General features: G+C 42.5%; 1 protein-coding gene across 1 annotated transcript in view; it reads left to right on the top strand.

Moving 5' to 3' along the window:
• The window catches only part of ahcyl2b (adenosylhomocysteinase like 2b), a 77,823-nt gene that overhangs the window by 54,174 nt on the left and 8,192 nt on the right, over positions 1 to 15,457 (top strand). Inside the window, exons 3-13 of the mRNA XM_034673305.1 lie at positions 4,289 to 4,432; positions 5,572 to 5,672; positions 5,791 to 5,893; positions 6,070 to 6,164; positions 6,454 to 6,560; positions 6,808 to 6,924; positions 7,044 to 7,107; positions 8,258 to 8,346; positions 8,443 to 8,513; positions 13,867 to 13,961; positions 14,737 to 14,835. Coding sequence (XP_034529196.1) covers positions 4,289 to 4,432; positions 5,572 to 5,672; positions 5,791 to 5,893; positions 6,070 to 6,164; positions 6,454 to 6,560; positions 6,808 to 6,924; positions 7,044 to 7,107; positions 8,258 to 8,346; positions 8,443 to 8,513; positions 13,867 to 13,961; positions 14,737 to 14,835 — 1,085 coding nt within the window. The remainder of the gene's footprint in view (positions 1 to 4,288; positions 4,433 to 5,571; positions 5,673 to 5,790; positions 5,894 to 6,069; positions 6,165 to 6,453; positions 6,561 to 6,807; positions 6,925 to 7,043; positions 7,108 to 8,257; positions 8,347 to 8,442; positions 8,514 to 13,866; positions 13,962 to 14,736; positions 14,836 to 15,457) is intronic.

Below are 15,457 nucleotides of genomic sequence, written 5' to 3'. Positions count from 1 at the left end.
ATAATGAATGGAGGATTACAGAAATTAATTGATATTGATTATTTCTGAAAATACTCTCAAATTGTCGGACCAAAGGACAGTTTTTCATTTCACCTCAGTCCATATTAAAGCTGCTGTGAGGAACTTCTGGTGTATCGATTCTGGCGCCCCCTTGTGGACAAAGTGATACCTCTTATCTCTTCTCCTGCAAATACAAAATGAATGTCTTCAGACAATAACCTCATAGTGTTGTCTTTTACCATTTATATTCATCACACAATGTGATTATTTGCCATGAAAACAGCCAAAAAAAGGGTGTCTCTAGAGCGAGATGTCAATCATCTGTTCTGACACCTACCCCCTCAGAACAGTTTCAGGCATTAAAAATGACAACAGAGGAGGTATCGGTGTTGTTGTGGATGGTCTTGTTTGCTTTAGAGGGTCATAATGATGCATCAGTAACAGTTTCAGTCCGTTTCTCAGCCAGTTAAAAACTCCTCATAGTGCCTTTAAATAGGCTTGGGCCCAGACAAGTAGCCTGTGATTCTGGATCATGATCATGTGGTTTTCTGTTTGCATGATACAGTTAAAACCTGCATTTGTGGATGCAGCGACTGACAGTGGTTTTTTGGGAGTGATTTTGAGCCCATGCAGAGATTTCCACTACAGAGCCATGTCTGTTTTTCAATGCCATGCTGCTTGAGGACCCAGAGACGACAGCTATCCAGTATTGGTTTTGAGCCTTGTCCATTTTATAAATAGATTTCTACAGATGCTCTGAATCGTTTAATGACATTATCTACTGTAAATAGTTCTTTGTAATTTGCACACTAAGGAACTTTATTCTGACTTTACACAGAGTGAACTTCTTCCCCTTACGTCTTAGAGACTCTGCCTCTCTGGAAAGCTCTTTTTAGACCAAGTCATGTTACTAACTTGTTGCAAATTAACTTAAAGAGTTAGGAGATTTTCCTTCAGGGGATTTTTTTATTTGCGTAACACAAATTTTTCGTTTTTTTATTATTATCCTTGTCCTAATTTTTTTTAAAGATTTTTGGTGTCATATTAAAATGAGCACGTATCATTCATAAAACAATAACATTTTCACTATGTTGTCTTTGTACTATTTTTGATGAAACAGAGGGTTTAAATAATTTACAGGCAATCATAATCTGTTTTAATTAACATTTAACATTTTATACAACATCCCAACTTTTGTGGAATTGGAGTTGGGTTTTTTTCCTCGCCCACTTTTAATATATATTTTCAATTTGAACCCTTGTTTAGCGCTTGATTAATTAACATCTTAAGTGATGGCTCTCAATCTTTTTGATTCAATGGTAGATATAAGCCTCTATTTGATCTTACCTGCATCATTTTTTAGCTTTAACACTGATCTGTTTGATGCACCAACTGGATGCTTCATCTTCACCCGAGAAGAGAATTATCATACAAAGCAGCAGCTTTGCTTTCTGTCTTGCTCATATTTAAACCCTCAAGCTGAAGTTGAAAGGTTGAATCGTTTACCAGAAATGTTGTACTGTTGTCTTGATTCAACCCAGTCGCAGTTCCAAACAGAAATCAGAGGAATTCGATGAATTCTGAGTACAGAGCGAAGGGAGACTGAAGAGAGGAAGGATTAGGAGACGGATTCATGTGCGTGTAGTAAACACACTGACATTGAGGCTGTGATGTTTTGTCTTGGTGGCGCCGAGGCGGCTGCATGTCAGGGCGCATCATCTTAGACTCGGCTGGTAAGGTGTCCCGGGCTGAACCGAGAAACATCCCATCAGTGCATCAACTCTGGCTGGAGGCTGTCTGCGCAAAAACGATTCCTGCGTTTGATCCCTCTGCAGACTGCAGATTTACAGAGGCATGTGTTGATTCCCAAAAGCCTGCTGAACCCACTGATCCCCCAGTGTTGACCTGTGGCGATGATCCACTAGCTGACTGGACAATCTTAAAGCCCAGTTATTTCATTAAACACTTCAGTGAAATCCTGTTGTTGCACTTCTGAAAGACAGTTCTCCCCCTAAATGTAGAACATTTTGAGGGATTCGTCAAGCATCTGGAACGCTATACGTTTGGTTGTCTCACCACTTACAGTTCTGGTAGCAGTTTGTTGCACAAATAGTAATATAGGTTGAAGTGTCTCTTTAATAAAATGTATCTCCTTTGCACCATGACATTTCTTTGTTTGTTTTAATTTGTGTTTTAAGACATTTTTGCCTCCGCTTCCTGCCTCTCTTCAGCTGTCCTAACTATAAAGAGTGGGGCAAGACATCCAGCAAAGGGTCATAGCTGGCAGTTAATGTATTACAGTGGTGTGTGCTTGAAAATATAGATATATAGTGTCTGTATTTGTTCTGTAAAGGACTTTTTCAATGCATCACTGACAATCCAGCAGTGATTAGGAAAGAGGTCTAGACAGCACGAGTCAGAGATGTGGTCAAAGAAAGATTATCAGAGTTTATAATAAACACTTTAGACACTGATGACTTATAAAGGAGAAGAGCAGTGTTTGTCATGCTTTGTCACTAGGGGTGGAAATCAAAAACCGGATCCGACTTAGAACCAGTTCCAATTGATCATTTCAATCGGAGTTGTACACCTCAAATGTTATCGATTCTTCTTAACGATTCATTTCCCAGCATGACGTCACATCGCGGTCACTACTTGTCGCACTCGCCCGAAAAAGAGGCACGAAGAGCGGGTAAAATACCTCTGCGATGACCCCTGGAGGAAAAACATTTTTCTTCTCCAAATTCATAGTTTTTTCCTCCAGGCTCCTGGGGCCACGTCCGGATTCAAGCGGCCGAAAATGAGGCACCGATAGCGGGTGAAATATCTAGGTAAAATACTCTGGAATTGTTAGGAGAATTGATAAGGAATTGGATTGATAAGCAGAATCGACAATAGCATTGACATTGATAAAATCTTATCAATTCTCACCCCTATTTGTCACATCCATCCATCCATCCATCCATCCATCCATCCATCCATCCATCCATCCATCCATCCATCCACCCACCCACCCACCCATCCATCCAGCTCCCTCCGCTTGTCCGAGTCGTGGGGGCAGCAGTCTCAGCAGGGAAGTCCAGACACTCCTCTCCCCAGCCACTTCCACCAGCTCTTCTTGGAGGATACCAAGGCGTTCCCAGGCCAGCTGAGAGATATAATCTCGCCAGCGTGTCCTGGGCCTTCCCCGTGGCCTCCTCCCAGACGAACATGCCCAGAACACCTCCCCAGGGAAACGTCCGGGAGGCATCCTGACCAGATGCCGGAACCACCTCATCTGGCTCCTCTACTTTGAGCCTCTCCCGGATGTCTGAGCTCCTGACCCTCTCACTAAGGCTGAACCCAGCCACCCTGCGGAGAAGGCTCAATTCGGCCGCTTGTATTCGCGATCTTGTTCTTTCGGTCACTACCCACAGCTCATGACCATAGGTGAGGGTTGGAACGTAGATTGACTGGTAAGTTGAGAGCTTTGCCTTCTGGCTCAGCTCCCTCTTCACCACGACAGACCGGTACAGCGCATTCAGATGACATTCATACATTTGATACATGAGCTACGTCTTGATGTGCTGTAATTGACACAATCAGGAGATGACGCATGCAAGCTGTTCATCATTATAGTAAAGTGCACACCCTGACATAATGTGTCATCAATTCCTGCACGTGCTGTGAACGGCGTGCTGAGAGCTGAACCACAATTGGTTATTATTTTTTATTAATGCAGCTCAGTCATGGGACATAATGTGGTTTCTTCTCTGTAAACAGACACTCCAGTCTGCTGTGAATTCATCACTTCAGTACATGATCACACCCTTCTCTGCTGCATACACAGTGTGTGTGTGTGTGTGTGTGTGTGTGTGTGTGTGTGTGTGTGTGTGTGTGTGTGTGTGTGTGTGTGTGTGTGTGTGTGTGTGTGTGTGTGTGTGTGTGTGTGTGTGTGTGTGTGTGTGTGTGTGTGTGTGTGTGTGTGTGTGTGTGAGAGTGCAGCTCTGCCCTCTCTGCTGCATCAGGGTTTGTTATAATCTGTTAATGTTTCAAAGTCTAATGACAGTGATGAGGCTCTGTGCTCATTTGCTTCTTAAGAAGGAAATTAGGATCAGATCACAAGTGCTTGCTGGAGACACATTTGGAAACAGGATCTCGCCAGATGTGGAAAATCTGTGCCGTCCACTTGTGATTGGACCAGCTGGACTTCTGGTCTGGTCTGGAAAATAGTGCTATTAGGATAAGTGTTTGTGGCCCTATGTGACAGACTGATGATACCGTTGTTTATGTGTGTTTGTATCTGTAGCGGCGTCGTATACGGACAGCTCTGATGATGAGACATCTCCTCGGGACAAACAGCAGAAGAACTCCAAGGGCAACGGAGACTTCTGCATCAAAAACATCAAACAGGCCGACTTCGGACGCAGAGAGATCGAGATCGCCGAGCAAGGTAAACCAAAGCACTGTCACTTTAAGAGGAGCTTCAAACCTTCACACATTTAGAGACCACACACTCGATGATAACAAAAGACAGATCACACAAGATCTCTCTCTTCTGATCTCATAGTGTGTGGTGTGCAGTACAGAGCACACCACACACTAACCAACTCTTCAACAGAGTATCAGGTTCCTCACGCTCAATATTCCAAATCTCGCGTAGTAAAACGTGACCTTTGGTGTAAACAAACATGGCGGACGAACAGGGAGAAGCAATGATGATTGCTTTCTGCCTCTTACTTTCCAAAAACAAACACAAAAAAGAAAAACGATTATGGAAGAAGTCATGGAGACGGCGGGAATGTGGGCTGTATGCACTACAGCGGTGAGTTTTCACCGGCACAATGTTTTTGTTTGTCTTCTGTCAGTCAGCTGGCGTCTTAATTGGCTTTTGCTCCAGTACACATGAAATTACACACTGTGCGTGATCGGCTCCTCTCAGAGCATCCCACACACTACAGGATTTCTAGTCGCACATATTAAACATGTTCATTATTTACGATCTCTCCGTCTGAGGCCTTTCAAGCGGCTCTGACCGGACAAAATCACTCTCAACACGCCCCACACCACAGGAAAATCAGACAGGATATTGTTTGCAAACATCAGACAATCGGGCCTTTGCTGGCTTTGATCGTAAGGGGGAGATCAGGACAAAAATCAGCCCCATTATCCTGTAATGTGTACCCGCCTTAAGTTGGATATAAAAAGGGAGTTTTCATTTAGGGATTTAACCAGTAATTGCACCACACACATCATGATGACCTCAGAAAACCTCAGTAAAGTCATACAAGAGTGTGTGACTGTCTCACACACTGCTGGGTGGCCATATGTCCCCCGCCACCTCAAGTGAGAAACACCATTTAAGAACCCGACACATTAACACACGTTCCTCTCATCATTCCCTAATTACTTCAGAGAACATACAGAGAGCCTCAGCTGCACCCTGCAGGCTACGTTCACACACATCACTTAGCATCAGTAACTCCTCCAGCTGGATGAATTGTGGGATTAGCTGGATGAAGTTTTCAGAAGGAGTGGATGATTGGGAATTCTGCGACCACGCGGCTGATTTCTCCGTCTTTGTCGTTTCAGAGATGCCGGCCCTCATGGCTCTGAGGAAGCGAGCACAAGGGGAGAAACCCCTCGCCGGTGCCAAGGTGGTGGGCTGCACTCACATCACTGCCCAGACTGCTGTGAGTAAAAACACACACACACACATTTTCACACTCACAGCCCAAACATGATGCAGTTCCCCTCCGGCGGCAGCTGCTAAAAAAAAAAAATCTGTCTCCACTCTCTCGCCTTTCTCAGGTGCTGATGGAGACTCTGTCAGCTCTGGGCGCTCAGTGCAGATGGGCCGCCTGTAACATTTACTCCACCCAGAATGAAGTGGCAGCTGCCCTGGCAGAGGGAGGTGAGGTTGTCCTGGGGGTTTCCTTTTGTGTTACACCTGCCCTCTTCTTCTCTCCTGCCTTAAACATTCAGATGCTCTCTCTTTCTCTCTCCCTCTTTCACAACGTGCTCTCCTGAAGATGTTCTGTTTCCTGCTCCCTGTCTGCTGCTCATTAAGTGTTTCCCATCTCTTTCTAGGTTTCAGTGTATTTGCATGGAAGGGTGAGTCAGAGGACGACTTCTGGTGGTGCATCGATCGCTGTGTCAACGTGGAGGGCTGGCAACCAAACATGGTAGCACAACTCCTTTCTAGATAGCTTACACATGCATCCTACAGACCTCTTTTTAGGTCCAAACATGCTCTTTCTAACAGACATCTAGATCTCTATAAGAAGCAACAGATGTGGAGGAAGTAAAGGATGATATATGTTTTTAGAAATATGCTTAAGTCTTTTTTATTTTCAATATTTGGAAGACATCTTTTTTTGAGCTGTTTTTGCGGTTGAACAGATTTATTAGTTGTACATTCTGAAGGAAAAGGACTCAACTTTTTTGCAATGTCTCTATCAATCCTTGTCTCAGATCCTGGATGACGGAGGAGACCTGACCCACTGGATCTACAAAAAATACCCCAACATGTTCAAGAAGATCAAGGGCATTGTAGAGGAGAGCGTCACCGGTGTGCACAGGTAGGACATTGCAACATGCAGACATCCCTGTCTCTTTGTCCACAGCGATGATTTTGGAGAGGCTGATTTTATTTTTTTTGCTTTGGATTTTTTGAATGAGATGGTGCTCAAGTAAATGTCACTACAGTGTTACAAACCAACTTTACAGTTTTTGCTGTGGTACCATCGCCATCTAGTGGTTGCCTCCATGAACAGATCACTGTGATTACACCAATTCAGCAGCTTCTTATTTTGTGTGTGTGTGTAGGTTGTACCAGCTATCCAAGGCAGGAAAACTGTGTGTCCCAGCCATGAACGTCAACGACTCCGTGACCAAGCAGAAGTTTGACAACCTGTACTGCTGCAGGGAGTCCATTTTAGACGGGTATGTGACAGAGTCAATTCATCATAAAGCATTTTTATCTGAATTGCACTTTCACGTCTCTCCTCTTACAAATATTGAAGTATAAGGCTTTCATTGAATATTGATGTTTGTGTCCTCAGCCTGAAGAGGACCACTGATGTCATGTTTGGAGGCAAACAGGTGGTGGTGTGTGGATACGGAGAGGTAAGGCTGACATTTGCACAGTCTCGTTCAAACTCCCACACCATGCTCGTTCACAAAAGAACAAATGTTAGAGCTCCTCTGTGCTGGAATACAGGCCGGGGGAAACTACATGAATATTTCTACAATGGATAGGAAGGGGAGTTTATGCAAATGATGTCACACAAGTGTCTTAAAAAGTCTGTACAGCCTGAAAGTTTAGTGAAATAAATTTGTAGGTCAACATTTGTAAAGTAAAGATAACAAAGGCACATGGTTTGATATCGAATTTATGGGCTACATGCAAAAAAAAAAAAACTTCAGATAATAAACAGTGATAACCGACAACGCTTTTAAGAATCCGAGTCAGGTTTATTGCCAACTAATTTTACACATACAAGGAATTTGTCCTTGTGTTTTGATGCTAAAACAATGAACCAGAATGAAATTAGAGACAAAAATAGAAATGTATAAATGTCAAAATAGAAATAAATAGACTTATATGTATTAAAAGCTTTTTAATAGCAGAACTTTGGCTGTCAAAGTACCTTAAAAAGATCTCTGTCAGGTGAGGGTTGGGGCCAGGGCATGTTCATCAGCTTTGTAGCTGAGGGGAAGAATCTGTTCATGTAGCATGACATTTTAGTCCTGATGGACCGCAGCCTCTTGCCTGAGGGGAAGGTTTTAAAAAAAAGTCTGTGTCCTGAGTGAGAGGGGTCCGTCGCAATCTCACCTGCACGCCTCAGGGTCGTGGAGGTGTATAAGTCCTGTAGGGATGGCAGGATACAGCCGATCACCCTCCTCCCTGCATAGTGAATGGTACCCTGCAGCCTGATCTTGTCTTATAGTAGAGGCTGCAGTGTACCAGAGAGTGATGGAGGAGGAGATGGCTGTGTAAAAGTGCAACAGCATTAAGGTGATTTTTAGAGCCATTGTTGCAGATCATATCTCCCTTAAACTCGGGTCAGCTGTTACATCCAACCACAACATACTGCTGCTGACTTTGAATGCATTTAAATGACATTATAATAGAAAAATCACTCCTCACAGTAGTATACACATATCTTATAGATTATACTTTCGCCAAACTGTAACATTCAATCTTAGTTTGTTGTCTAACATAATGAAATCTGTCTGTCTCTTTGAGTGATGATACCCTGTCTGTCATCCTCAGGTGGGAAAAGGCTGCTGTGCCGCCCTCAAAGCAATGGGCTCCATCGTCTACGTCACAGAGATCGATCCCATCTGTGCCTTGCAGGCGTGGTAAGACAAGGCTCTTCCATTATCTTACGCTTTCAGCCTTTGGGCTGACATGGTATCCGTCTCCTGCTTCATGCTCTCTTTCTCTCTTGATCGCAGCATGGACGGCTTCAGGCTGGTGAAACTGAACGAAGTCATCAGACAAGTGGACATCGTCATCACCTGCACAGGTCGGTCCTAACTGACACCCCCTTCTCTTTCCAGTCCTCTACATTTAGAAAAATCTCTCATTTTGTGAATGGTTGTTCAAAATTATGATAAACTAGGGCTGGGCGATAAAACAATAACGGTAATAATTGTGATATAATTTTTCCCAATATAAATATAAGAAATGTACAATAAAACGTTGATATATTTAAGCCTGTAATTACACCCCCCAAACACTGGAAATGGAGAGGGCGCTAGTATGTCTCAAACGCTAGTTCCAAACCAAATTAAACAGAAGAAGGAGTTTGAATGGAACAGCCAATCATGTCGCAGGGTAAGAGGTAGGCACATAGACATATAAAGAGTAGACACCTATCGACCGCTACTACCTATTGGCGCTGACGAGCCGTGGGGCCGCCATCTTGGTCCGCTCACCTGCTCCACTCAGTGTAATCTGTTTGGCAGGCGCAATTAAGTGTCAGCGTATTAATCAATCATAACTCGCTGAATACTAAACTGATTTTCATGCGGGGGGGGGGGTTCTGCAAACGTCATACATGTAGGTATGATACAGGACACATGGTTTGGCGTATTTTAATATTCATAGTGGGCTTAACAGTAATAGAATATTCTGATATGTGATATATGTGATGTATGATAGGTATTTTGCCGCACAGTACTCGGGCATCTTGAAGTCTCTGCTGCTTCAGTTTGGTTTACAGGTAGGATCATAGGTAGGATGACAGGACCAAGATGGCGGCCATATTTCTTGCGCCCCAGCAGCCAATGTGGTGTCTACTCTTTATATGTCTATGGGCAGGCAGGCTTAAAGAAGTTTGGAGCAGAATGTAAACACAGCTGAAACGATACTGAAGAAAATGCAAAACCTACTAGCTAAAAGCGAGTGAAAACATTCTCGACAAGAAAGTTGAAGATATTTTGACTATTTACTAGAGTACTAAATCCCTGATACGAGGTAACGACCTGTCTGGTTTCTTTAACGTTCATTTAGGAGAAAAAAAATCTGCCTTTAAAATGATATGAAAGAATGATTTAATATTTATCATGAAAATGATCGATATCGACTGATATGAAAAATGTAATCTTTGTAATATCTTTTTCAATGTCGCCCAGCTCTATGATAAACCCTGAAGCTGATTGCTGACGAATCATCTCTCAGCAGCTGCACTGGGATTTGTCCTGTCAGCTTTCGTGCCGGGACATAATCCACAACAAACAGTGCATAAATACATTTGGAAGGTGCAAGACATGAAACAAGACAGCCCGTCCAACAATTGTGTCAGTGTTCTTTCAGGATGACTGGACAGATATTCAGTCACTGTCGTCAGTGTCTGACAGTCGCTAATCAAGTTCCCAGCTCTGCGGCCAGGGACTGTTCCTGAACTCTTAATTGGAGCAGAGAATTACTGGCCCGTCTGCCTCGCTGCATAATGCTGCAGGCAGGTCTGAGGCAGCAGGCTGTCCTTAGGGCGGCCGCAATCGGACAGAAAAGATAATAATAAGAGGATAATAAGGTAGAAAAAAAAGGGAGGATTGGATTCGTGGAAGATTTTCCTAATGACGTTACAAAGTGCTGTAAAACAAATAGAATGTGACAAGCATAAGTTCTAATAAGATCATGCACTGGTTGCTCCATTAAGATTGATTCATTAGAGCTCTTTCAGCAGAATTCAGAAGGCTTGATCTTGTGAATGAATAAAGGGGTTCATACATTTAGAATAAGGTCATTACAGCAGAAGATTATAAAAGAAACAAAAAGGAAAGATAGTTTTCTTTGCTGCTCAATGTAGACGATCCCTCAGTCTGTCACCATTCTGCAAAAAGTCATTTTACCTTAATGGAGCTGTGAGTAGGTTTTACTTCCAGAAGTCAGTGTTACACACACTCAGACTCTGCCTTGGCAGCATGCCCGGTTATATTCGCCAATCATGTTCACATTTATCTGTATATATTGTCACCATCTGTGGTCGATAAACTGGGGAATGTTCTCCCCTCACTCTCTCCCCCACACATATGTGCTGCAAGTAGCATCTGACTCACGCTCTGCAGGTAATCAGAGAGCAAGAGAGAGAGAGAGTGAAATACGTGATGAGAATGTTTGTGTCGAGCTTGAACTCAACATCGTTGACAGCAGTGAGCCATGTCAGCTGTTAGTGTTGTTTGTTTGTTTTTTAAGTTGTATTTTTTTGGACTTGTTTGCCTTTATTAGATAGGACAGCTGAAGAGAGACAGGAAACGAAAACTCTCATATGAAGAGAATTCGGCTCTCACTTTCAAACAATCTAGGGCAATATGTCAAGACTTAGGTTCCCCTTCTTCAATATATTGAATGTATAAAAAAAAAAAAACTTAACTAATTACGACATAACATTAATGGCCTCCTTTGGAGTGGCAGGAAGTACAGTCCCGACAGGGTGGGTGGGTATGGTGGAGGTCGGGAGGGGTGGGTGGTTTTGAGTATTATTTTTCCTCTATGTTGTTGTTGTTGTTTTTCTTTTAGTGTTACTCACTACATCTGTTGACTTGTATGTTAGTTTGTTATTTTTGTTTTTCTTCATTTAATTGAAAAGGAGGAACATATCTGTAACATTGATTGTTTTATTATTGCTACCTCAATAAAAAACATTTAAACACGAGAGACAGGAAACGTGGGGAGCAGAGAGTGGGGGAAGACATGCAGGAAATGATCACGGCCGAGAGTCGAACCGGCGACCTCTGCGATGAGGACTATAGCCTTTGTATTTACGGGCGCTTAGACCGCTAGGCCACCAGCGCCCCTTCAGCTGTTAGTGTTTATTACCAAAATACAATACGACGTTAGCCTCAGACAGCACAGCTTATTGCTTTGAGGCAGGTTAATCAGATCCAGAACTTGAAAACTTTATCCACATACACAATAGAACATTATTGCTGTTTAACTTGCAGCTCTGTCATCATGAAGGAAAATAACTCCCACAAGAACTGTGAAACTTCAGCGTCCTTCAATAACTGGGTTTATTTGAACAAACTGTATCTGTTCAGCCCTTTCTATGCAAAATCCCCAATGCACATCCTGTAAAGTGTGTGCAACCAAATCATCCATCAGTTGTTGTTGATATTTAGCCCATAAGTCAAATCAAACCAAATCAAATCAACTTTATTTATATAGCACTTTACACACAACACAGTTGATCCAAAGTGCTTTACAACAGAAAATGAGGAAAACAAAGAGAAAATGAAATAGAAACATACAAACAAAGGAAGAAAGAGGGAAAGAAGAGTGGTAAGAGAGCAATATCATTAAAAATGAAATTAACAGTAATAATAACAGCAGTGATGACAAGAAATACAATTAACAGTGCAGTGAGTATCTGAACCAGTGTGGTTAGGGGCAGTTAAAATTTAATGAATAAAAGTGCGTTTTAAGATGACTTTTAAACGTCTCGACAGAGGGGGAGAATCGGATGGTGGAGGGAAGAGAATTCCACAGTTTTGGGGCACATAAGCTAATGGTTTCAATAGAGACGTACATTTTTTTTAAGGTTAGATAGACATTACATGCAAATCTAAATTACCTCTTGGCATCGTGGTAACACGTCCGACATTGTCCCCGACGAGACTATGACGAGCTTAAGTGCATCACTGATAATACAAACTCAGATGAAAACTTAAGAAGGACCGTCGGACATTAAGAGTTCATATTTTCCCCGCTGTGCATCTAATCTTAAGAAATTAAAGCAATGCGTTCCTGTCACTGGCTGAGTTATTATTGGGGGGGCGCAGTGTTAGCTTGGTCTCTACCTGCAGCAGGTGTGCTGTGTGAACTAGTCTCCTCTTCATTGAGGATTTTTAACCCCCGGTGTGCGTTAGTGACAAAAACACAACCGGGGGACGTCTGTTTAATATTTGACGTCTTTGCCGCTCTCACCGTAAAAAGCTCTGCATCTAGAGCTTGATTTAATCCAGTTTGATGATACATCAGACACATTTAGTAAGTTTGGTCAACTCCTTGTCATCAAAGAGTGCCGTGGTCCAGAGCGCCTGTTACTGCAGGTGCATTCAGGGACCGTCGTAATAGTGCAATGCAGACCTATATTTTGCGTTCATGGCATTTTTATTTGAATCAAGAGAATCAGATATAGTGGTCACATGAAGAATGTTTTCTTTTGACTTTTTTTGCAGGCTAGATTATTTAACATAAGGTATTACAAAAGCAAAAGTGTTAAAAGAGTGAAATGTTGACAATGTTAGTACTTGGTAGATAGATAGATAGATAGATAGACAGACAGACAGACAGACAGACAGACAGAGACAGACAGACAGACAGACAGACAGACAGACAGACAGACAGACAGACAGACAGACAGACAGACAGACAGACAGACAGACAGATAGTTGTGGCAAAGTCTGTCTGGGAAACACTGCTGTACTATTTTAAAATGGGTAATATAACTTCCCTCCATCCTTCACAAATGTCAAATGTAAACTTTAGGACTTATTGTAAAGGAAGTTTTGCACAAAGTTAGAGACACACACAGACAGGAGGAACACTCATTGAATCATAATTTCAGACTTAATTAACCAAGCTTAAAGAAAGATAAGACGTAATTAAATGGATGCAGAGTCCGTCCTGAGATTCCCTGCAACCAGTCAGTCTTAAACTTGCCTTTCATCTGTCATTTTGTTTCTTCTTTTTTTCCCCTCTGGTTCTTATCTCTCTTTTCTCTTAGCAATAGCAGCAGCAATTTTATTTATAAAGCACATTTCATTACACGTAAGTTCAATGTGCTTTACATGTAGAATTTAAAACATTTTCCAAATAGAATAAATAAGAACAGAAAAACAATAGATACACCCAACATACATCAGACACAGCAATCAAACACACAGCAATTGTTGCTGCACATGCATCCAGTCACAACAGTCATCATATCATTCATACACTTCAGAAAATAAATATGTTTTCAGTCTTTTTGTTATGGACCTGAGGTCAGCAGGCAGTTTGTTCCAGTAACTAAAGGCCCCTTCCTTCACCGGACCTTGATTTGACTCTGGGTACATTTAAAAGACTTTCACCTGTTGACCTAAGGATCCTGGTCGGGTTATACACTGTGAGCATGTCAGAGATGTACTGGGGAGCTGAACCATTGAGTGCTTTATGGACTAATAGTAGGATTTTGAAGTGGATTCTGTATTCAACGGGGAGCCAGTGAAGTGTTTTGAGAACCGGGGTGATATGGTCATGTTTTCTTGTATGTGTCAGGATTCTTGCTGCTGTGTTCTGGATGAGTTGGAGCCGTCCTATGGATAGACCTGTGTACAGTGAGTTTGAATAATCTAACCGGGTTGATCTTCTCCCTCTTCTCCCTCCATCAGGCAACAAGAACGTGGTGGTCAGAGAGAACCTGGACCGGATGAAGAACGGTTGCATCGTCTGCAATATGGGACACTCCAACACTGAGATCGATGTGGTCAGTGACACATATCCACCCATCTGTAGCAGCAACACGATTCACAAAGTTGTATTAAAATAGGGTTTCAAGCCTGAAGTAGATCACCTTTTCCTCTTTTGAAAAGAGCAATACACCAGAGAGGAAACCAAGAGTCACAATAGAAGCCCTTAGCATAATAAAGACTGCCTTTCAGAACCAGAGAGCTGCTGATTACACGTGACAGCATGTTTAATGTCGCTCTGTTTGAACAATCACTTCCCAAGGTTAGGCTTTTCAGAGGTGCCATGGTAACTGACAGATCAGTCAGAGTTATTGGGGTTGCATTGAAAGGACTAATCCATAAAACACATCAGACTCTAAATAGCCTTCAAACCATAACAGTGAGTCTTAAAACCAAGAGGAGCTCTTTCTCCTCAACCGTCAGTACTTATTCTTAATGAAAGTTAGATTGAATGCAGCTTTAAAATTCAGGCAAGTCAGATATGCACGGATCAGGATCATGACGTCTCCTTGCTTTCACCTCACCAAACAGAAGAACAGAAGTGCAAGGACTAGAAAATAATACACAAGGAATGGAAGGAATATTTTAAGCACTGAATGAGTATTAAAGGAAGGAAGAAGTTGTGACTCACTTTTTAAAAGTTCTTCAGTCCTGGAATAGGCCGAGCAAACTGAGTCAACTGAGACGTCAACTGTGATGAGACGCCGGCAACGTCTCTGCAGGAATATAAATGTAGAAAAAAGAGGAACAGTAAAAACACAGTAGATCATTTCTGGTGATGTCATCCTGTAGGCGAGCCTGCGGACTCCGGAGCTGACCTGGGAGAGAGTTCGTTCCCAGGTGGACCACGTCATCTGGCCTGACGGCAAGAGGATAGTGCTGCTGGCTGAGGTAGGAACAAATAAGACTGGATCACACTGACACACCCTCTTAAACAGAGAGCTTGGACAAAACATATATAAAGGTGTTTTTCAACCGCAGGAACTTCACCTCGGAACTAGGGACTTTACCCCCTGAACTACATGCGTTTCGATTGGAGGAACCAGGGTCTAAATTTAGTTCAAGGGTAGTTAATCTCCCCTTGAAAAGCCCCTGCTTGAGGGGTAGTACTTTTCAAAGGTCCTGGGACTTTCGGTTGAACGCTACAGTGTTTTGGGAGTTTACACAGTTGTTGAAACACAGAGGGAGTTCCTGGGAATGAATACTAGTTTAGTTTTTTATTAAGATTTCAAAATATTATTTAATAGAATTTTTTTCTCCATATGTCACTGGCCTGATTTGCACAATCTACCTGGGACTTCAGCCCCCTGTTGAAACGCAGAAAACAATGGGGGCAGGGGAACCTAAGGGTTAAGTATTTCGGGGGACTAAAAGACCCCGGAAATCTTGGTCGAAATGCACCTTAAGGAGAAGATCTTTAAAGTCCTTGTTGGGTCGGAGACACCAATTGGAGTTGGAGTTCCAAAAAGCATCTTTTATACAGCTTATATTTCAGCCCATACCTGAAGTGACA

This window comes from Notolabrus celidotus, chromosome 21, assembly GCF_009762535.1.
Source record: "Notolabrus celidotus isolate fNotCel1 chromosome 21, fNotCel1.pri, whole genome shotgun sequence".
Lineage (NCBI taxonomy): Eukaryota > Metazoa > Chordata > Actinopteri > Labriformes > Labridae > Notolabrus > Notolabrus celidotus.
Note: the sequence above shows the minus strand (reverse complement) of the source record. Positions and strands in the feature narration are given on the sequence as shown.